At 39.6% G+C, this 7,759-nt stretch overlaps 1 protein-coding gene, 1 long non-coding RNA gene and 1 other non-coding gene across 3 annotated transcripts; 1 reads left to right on the top strand and 2 right to left on the bottom strand.

Annotated features, from left to right (window-relative positions):
• Positions 1 to 1,293: 1,293 nt before the first annotated feature.
• TRNAC-GCA (transfer RNA cysteine (anticodon GCA)) lies at positions 1,294 to 1,365 on the bottom strand. Its single transcript has one exon. It is a non-coding gene; the product is annotated as a tRNA-Cys (tRNA).
• Positions 1,366 to 1,747: 382 nt separating this feature from the next.
• On the bottom strand, positions 1,748 to 5,053 carry LOC103434781 (pentatricopeptide repeat-containing protein At2g39620). The gene has a single exon (XM_017333079.3). The coding sequence runs from the start codon at positions 4,904 to 4,906 to the stop codon at positions 2,222 to 2,224; it is 2,685 nt and encodes an 894-aa protein (XP_017188568.3). The 5' UTR covers positions 4,907 to 5,053; the 3' UTR covers positions 1,748 to 2,221.
• Positions 5,054 to 5,076: 23 nt separating this feature from the next.
• On the top strand, positions 5,077 to 5,688 carry LOC139197446 (uncharacterized). The gene is made up of 2 exons (XR_011582876.1): positions 5,077 to 5,216; positions 5,364 to 5,688. It is a non-coding gene; the product is annotated as an uncharacterized lncRNA (long non-coding RNA).
• Positions 5,689 to 7,759: the final 2,071 nt, after the last annotated feature.

Below are 7,759 nucleotides of genomic sequence, written 5' to 3'. Positions count from 1 at the left end.
CGCAGGAAGGGGTAAACGCGAAGCTTAACCTTTGGAGAGAAGTGTTGGAATATAAAGGTCTTCGCCTAAGCCGATCAAAGACAGAATATATGGAGTGCAAGTTCAGTGCAAACAGATGCCAAAATGAGTTAGGGGTGAGGATCGGAGATCAGGAAATACCAAAGAGCGACCTTTTTCGCTACCTAGGATTTATCTTGCAAAAGAACGGAGAATTTGATGGAGATCTCACCCATAGAATACAAGCTGGATGGATGAAGTGAAAGAGTGCATCCGGCGTGTTGTGTGACCGTCGTAGGCCACTGAAGCTCAAGGAAAAATTTTATAGGACGGCAATAAGGCCGGCAATGCTGTATGTCATAGAATGTTGGGCGGTGAAGTATCAACACGTAGGTGTAGTGGAGATGAGGATGCTTCGTTGGATGTGTGGGCACACGAGAAAGGATAAGATTAGGAATGAGGATATCCGAGGTAAAGTAGGAGTAGCCGAAATTGAAGGAAAGAGGAGAGAAAATCGGTTACGGTGGTTTGGACATGTGCAAAGAAGGCCTACTGACGCTCCGGTTCGAAGATGTGACCACGGGACAGAGGTTCAGGGCCGAAGGGGTAGAGGAAGACCTAGGAAAACTTTGGAAGAGACCCTAAGAAAAGACTTAGAGTACTTGGATCTAACGGAGGACATGACACAAAACCGAGCCCAATGGCGTTCGAGGATTCATATAGCCGACCCCACTTAGTGGGAAAAGGCTTTGTTGTTGTTGTTGTTGTTGTTGTTTAAATTAGGTTTTCTTTGTGACTAACCAGTAAAATTATGTCTTCTGAGAAATTCAAGAACGTCCTGGTTTCTGTAGTACCGGATTTCTGATTGGAATAACAAGATCGTTACTAGACTCAACTTAACAATCGCTTGACCTTGTGACATTTTAATTAAGTTTTAGTTTTCTTTCGAAATTTATGCTTGATAATTTTAAAAATCGGAAAACGGGTTTAATAAGGGAGTTTTAACTAAACACTCCTGATACCGTTTACTTTAACGAAAAATCATATTTTTACTCTAAAAAGTCAATCTTGATGTTATTCAGTTACAACACATTTTTGTTATTTTCGTTAAAACTTAAAGTTTTCATTTAAAAAAAAAAGAGGGGCGGGGGGAATTGAAAGTGAAAATGGAATGTTGATTTAGTGGGAATCAGGATTACAGGAAGTACGAAAAACATTGTTATGGTAAATTTATATATTGGAGTATTAGGAAAAAGCTTAAAATTTAAAATTTAAATTTAAATAAATCACAAAAAAAGGGCCCAACCGGGTTCGAACCGGTGACCTCTTGATCTGCAGTCAAATGCTCTACCACTGAGCTATGGACCCTTGGATGGAAATACATCTGCAAAGTTTAATTATATATCCATAGGAAATTAAAGTTGTATAGTGGACATCCCGGATACCTAAAAACCAACGATAATATTGTTTTCTTTTACGATTTAGCACAATCGTCCGGTGTAGCTCAATACATTCTCATGGTTTAGAGTTTCCAGGTTCAACTCCTGGCACCGGAATTATTTTTTTCATTTTTTTAATTGAAAATAATCCTCATCCAATACGTTGTTTTTTATTTTATTTTATTTCAAACTTAGTTTCAACAACGTTATCTTTGTTTATTTAATTAAAACTAGCATCTCCGCACATTTTTCTGCACATGCGAAATGCCTCTTTATTATTACGAGCGCTACGCGCCCCTAAAACACCTCTATTTTATGTCAAAACCACATATTTCATTAAATATTGAGTACTTTTTCTTTTGGTTTTGAATACTCTTTTATTTCTTTCTTTCTTACATTTGTGTGTTTGTCCAAGGCGACTACCGGAGTTGATTAATCTGGTTGTTTCCATACAGTCTGAAGCATTCACTGCAGGGTGCAGTGAGAAAACTTCACAGCTTCGATAACAAAATGTTGTTTGTTGAAGATGTGATTGCTTAATATTGTATGATGGGAGTTGTGCAACTCTCATCCAGTTCACCGGCGATCTTTACACGAGCAGATACCAGCACAAAATTATGGAACAAATAGCATCACTGACAGCTTTTATCCGGTTTCTCATCTTCGCAATCTGCAGCATGGCAATGCATATCAGCACAGAGAGTTCTTCCAATAAGTCGAAGTTCTCCATCTTTTGAAGTAAGTTATTTCACACAGACTGCATATTCTCAGCTCTCAAGTTGGGGCTAGTAGTTGTAGTCACCCACCAGAAAAGACTGGACCCTGTTTTCAACCTCTACCCAACTACATCCTGGTGTTCTCTTCAACCCCGAGTCACTCATCATTGATCTTGTCTTGCCAGAATCACCCCATCTAGCAGAATGAGCATGTATATCAGATAAAACTATGTAATTCGCCGCATTTCTAGGCTCAAGCTTAACAAGATGACTCAATGCAATTTCTCCTAACTTCACATTAGAATGCACCCTACACGCACCTAATAACGCTCCCCAGACTCCAGCATCCGGCTCCATTGGCATTGTATTAATTAAGTTTAAAGCTTCATTGAATAAACCAGCACGACCTAAAAGATCTACCATGCACGCATAATGTTCCAACTCTGGTTCAAGACGATGCTTTTCATGCATGACCTGAAAAATACTCCTTCCTTCTTGTACCAGACCCGCATGTCTGCAAGCGGACAGAACACCGATGAATGACACAGAATCAACTTGGACAGAACTCTCTTGCATCAGTGAGAAAAGTGCAACTGCGTCAACTCCTTGCCCGTGCACTGCATATGCTGCAAGCATTGCATTCCATGAAACTTTGTCCTTGTGCTCCATCTCAATAAAGCATTTCTCTGAATAATTGAGCTGTCCACATTTAGCATACATATTGATAAGACTATTTCCCACAAGTGTGTTGGACAGAAACCCCATTTGGATAATGCAAGAATGAAAAGCCATTCCCTCTCTTAGGGCTGCCAGATATGCTACTGCCGGAAGGATACTAACAAATGTGACTAAATTAGGCTGAAAGTTCTCCAATTTCATCTGGTGAAAAGCAGATATAGCTTCCCTGGCATATCCAGCCTGCACATATCCGGAAATCATTACATTCCATGATACCACATCCTTCATAAATCTGGTTCTGTTAAACAGAAGTTGAGCTGAGTGTATGTTACCGCATTTGCAATACATGCCAATAAGAGCATTTTTTACAGCAACATCATGCTCACACCCATTCTTTATAATTTGTCCATGAATACAGGTACCTTGATCTAGGTCAGTTAGTATGCTACAAGCGGAGATAATGCCCATCATGGTTCCTGCATCAGGCATTATTCCAGACGACCATAATTCACAAAACATATCTATAGCATGGCAGGCGTCTCCAAGTTGGGTGTATGCATTTATCAAGGCATTCCATGTCACAACATCTTTGCATGGCATTCTATTGAATAGAGTTAATGCAGAAGTAAAAAATCCACATTTGGCATACATGGAGACTAGGGCTGTTCCAAAAGAAATATCAGAAGCAATGTTTGCCTTAAGGGCGTAGCAATGTATGCTCATACCTAACTTCAGATATGATAATTCTGCACATGCCAAGAGGACACTTATCAGTGTTATTCCACCTGGTTTCAAAATTTCATTCTGCTCATCTCGAAAGAGAGACAATGCTGCTTCAGGATAACCAGATTGGACGCAAGCAGATAAAAGTGCAGCCCAAGAAACTAAATCTCCTTTCCCTAGTCCCTCAAAAATTTGTTTAGCCTTCTCTATCTCTCCGCATTTTGCATACATGGTCATTATAGAAGTAGCAACCGAAACATCAGCATCGAGTTCTTGTTCTGAGGCACAAAAATGGATCACGTTCCCCTTCTCTAAATCTCTCATCTCAGTAGCAGCCAAAAGAGCACTTATGATTGAAACCTTATTCATCTTAGTATTCTCTCCTTTCATCCACTCAAATAACTCCAAAACCTCAACAAAACATCCATTACTCGCATACCCTGCCATCATTGTCCCCCACGAAACATCATCCCGGCCCTGCATCATGTCAAAAACCTGGTGAGCAGCATCTAAATCTCCACACTTGGAGTACATATCAATCAAACCATTAGAAACCACCGAACTAAGATCCCTCCTGAACAGATAACCATGAATACACCTACAAGAATCAATATCCGCCAACCGAGAGACTGCTGGAACCAAATTGACCAAGCTCACCAAGTTCGGCCTCAGCCCCCATGTCTGCATCTTCCGGAAAAACCCCAATGCCTCACAAGGATCCTCACTTTGCGATAAACCCGCAATCAAGGCATTACAAGCTACAACATCTCTCTTAGGCAATCTATCAAACACCTCTCGCGCACTCTCTAAGTCACCCATTTTACAGTACATGTCAATGAGACTGGTCCCTATAAACACATCAGAGTCCAGCCGCTTCCGAGCAACTTCACGGTGCACCAAGACACCATCTTCGAAATCCAAAGCAGCAGTACAAGCTTTCAAAACAAAGTTGAAGGTATACTTATCCGGCTCTACGCCTTGTTCCACCATCGAATTGTACATTTTTCGAGCTTCCGTGTACTTGTTTGCTCTCGTATAAGCTCGAATCATGGAGTTCCACAAAATCACACTTGGGTTTTGCGCAGAACAAAAAACTGAGAGCGCAGAACCGCATTTTTTGAACGAAGAGTAGGAATTTATGAGATTGGTCAGTGTCGAATGGTCTTGCTGGAAGCCTGAGAGTATCAGGTGGGCGTGGATTTGCAGCAGAGACTTCAAGCTTTCGCATTGAGAGAGGAGGCTGTGGTGCTGCCGGTAATTCTTGTTGGTGGTCGATGGCAAGGAAGGAATTTCGGAAGCTGCTGGTGCGAGTGCATGGTATGGTCTGGTTCGAACTCCATGTTTCACGATCATGGTAAGAAAACCGGTAGAAGTCGGAGGAACAGCTCAGCTTGCTCCTCAGGTGACTTGTAGTTTCAAGTGGAAGTCTTTTGGGCCTGGAGCCCACAGGATACTGAGGGACCCATACTTGATTCAGGCCCAATAGGCCCAAATTTATCATCTCTCTCGCCACCCTCCTCAATGTTTTTACTTTCTGAATCAGACCCAGATTGGTATCTGCAATTGGGGGTTAGGGTTTTGGGAAATGGAAGCCGGGAAGCTCCTCAACGACAAGAAATTCTGGGTCGCATCTTTCCTTATTGCTTGGGCTGCTGCTCTCCAGGTATACTAATTTCTCCTTCTTCACACACACACACATAGACTGTACATTTGGTGTTTCTATGCTCCTATATATATATATATAATGTATTCTGTGTAATTTTTATAGTTACGCATTGGATGTGGTGGTAAAGATGGAAACTTTTGTAAGTTTTCAGGGTCACATGATGTGGGTGCAGAGACAGGAATCCTTCAAGCAAAAGTTTGGCACTCTCAGCGAAACCGAAACCGAAACCGAAACCAGTGATGCCGGAAAGTAAAGAAAACAGGCCAGATTTGTTTGAAAGCACATCAAATTTTGTATGTAAACAAAGCAAATCCAAATCCAAATTTAATTTTGTTTTTAGTTTATGAATTCTATTTTGTAGCTTGGGAGCTTTCACTTTTAGTAATCTGACTGAAATGTGAATCTTTCTGTGGACATATGCATTGATATACTGATAAATAAAGTGATTATGGTGTATAAACTAAAGAAAGTTCATTTTTGGGTTGTTGCTTTAGTTGTTTGTGCGGTTTTTGTCCGTCTTAGTTTTTCCTTTTGATAATTGTTTTTGCAGTCCCGCTGAGATTAGGATCTTGTGCACGTCTTTGATGTACAATTGAACGTTTATTTTTAACGAATTTTGTTGATTTGATAGAAACGAAGATAGGCAAAACTAGAAATATTGTGTGTTTTTTACTTGTACGTTGTTGGTTTGTTTTGTTTGTTAATAACAGAGGTTGCTGCCTAAATATATGTGTGCTTTTTCTGATAGCTCTATTGGGGATAACAAATGGTGACAAGCTTTGCCTTTTAAATGTATGAAGTTATAACTTTCCCTGCATTTTAACTGGAAGGTTGTCTGCTGCTTGTTCAACCATGAGGAATCAGGACATCCTTGACACAGCCATTTTCCTGTTTTATGTTTCCGAACGCTGATCATATATTCTAGAAATCCAATAGGTTCTGGGAGTTTTAGAGCTCGTTTGACAAGTTCTTTTAAATGGCTGGAAGTGCTTTTAAAGAAAATATTTTTGAGTTACAAAAGCACTTGAAGTGCTTTATGCTAAAAACATCAGTTATGTGCTTCTTTCTGGAAGCACTTCAAGTACTTTTTCAGAATTAACTTGCATTCTCACTAAGATTTGGATTCTAAAAACGTTTTCAATTGTTTAAAAGCACATGCCAAAGTTTTTCCGACCCTGGAGCCTTAGGAACCGTTTTCTCTTCCACGGGCCGGGTAAGGCGGCTAGATGGTGGAGCCGTTGGTTTTGTGGGTCAGGAGTAAGATAAGACCGGTCGTAAATCACTGCATGGAATGGAAGTTTGAAGAAACAAAATCTGTTATCTTAGCAGCCGATCATCGAGGATCCCACATTAGTTTCAAGTTTTTGTTGGTCATCGTTTTTAGGTAATTTGATCCAAGCATATCACCTGGTTTCTCTGCCCTCCCACTTTCCATATACTCCCATCCCCTCCTATTTGTGCGGTCACGGTTAAGTCACGTCAACATTTTATATTACTATTGTTTTTTATCTTATTATCTCTATAAAAAAATCAATATAAAATGTTGACATTGCTTAACTGTAATTGCACAAAATAGGAGGGGATGAGAGTGTATGGGAAGTAGGAGGGCAGAGAAGCCGGGTCGATTATGATTTTGTTGGCCAACTCTTAACGTTAGCACTTGCTTGATGTGACAACATAAGTGCGTAATATATAACATTATCTTTCTTTATTGGATTCAATTTCGGATAAAGAATGTTTTCACACATCAATTTTCTCTGGATGTGTACTCTCATGTTTATTTTTGTGTCTTAATTTTTCTTTCATTTATTATTTAAGACTAAAAATAAACACATGCGTTCAGAGAAGAAAATAGACGTACGGAAATCACCTATCTTTTCAGAGAAGCAAATCAAATCCAACTGGTTCGGTTCTAACAATGGGGATGGGCAAATGGGAGGAAGTCAACTTAGAAAGCATGAGATTTTGACAATAAAGCTAAAAACCGTCCAAGAACGTGTAATATTATGGGTTCTTTTTCTTCTTAATTTTTTTGGTAAACTTGTGCGTTCTTCTTATTCATTGTATTCTTATTATTCTAAGTCAGAGTCAAACCAAAACACTAAGTATTAGAGTTGCACCAATTTCTCAGCTACCCAATAGCATTATTCACACTCAATGGAGTCTATTTGAAGTTTGAACTGGTTGCTTGTTCATTAATTCTTAAAGGAGAAAGAATCTGTTTTATCGTCAGTTATACACACTCAAGAGTATTTTTCATCACGCAATTTATTCTCAAGTAATTTATTATCGGAATTTTCTATCACGAATCTCATGTCATGCTTCTTTTTTCTCCGAATTGACTACTAGTGTCAGTTAATCAAAATTCTCGCCATCAAGAGAGGGAGCCCTTAGTTTAGGCCAGCCATGTCATTCATGCAATTCCTCCGTCCAAGCTCTCATTAGGCCTATACAATCGGTAATATTTTTTATTATCATTAAGAAATGAGAGAGGGTTCAAAACTACTGTAATAATTTAAGAGAGGAGAGTTTCGAATTCA

Source organism: Malus domestica, chromosome 07 (genome assembly GCF_042453785.1).
Source record: "Malus domestica chromosome 07, GDT2T_hap1".
Classification (NCBI taxonomy): domain Eukaryota; kingdom Viridiplantae; phylum Streptophyta; class Magnoliopsida; order Rosales; family Rosaceae; genus Malus; species Malus domestica.
Note: the sequence above shows the minus strand (reverse complement) of the source record. Positions and strands in the feature narration are given on the sequence as shown.

What these genes read in the sequence shown, in the direction of transcription:
- LOC103434781 (XM_017333079.3), bottom strand. Translation starts at nt 4,906, where the DNA reads ATGATCGTGAAACATGGAGTTCGAACCAGACCATACCATGCACTCGCA.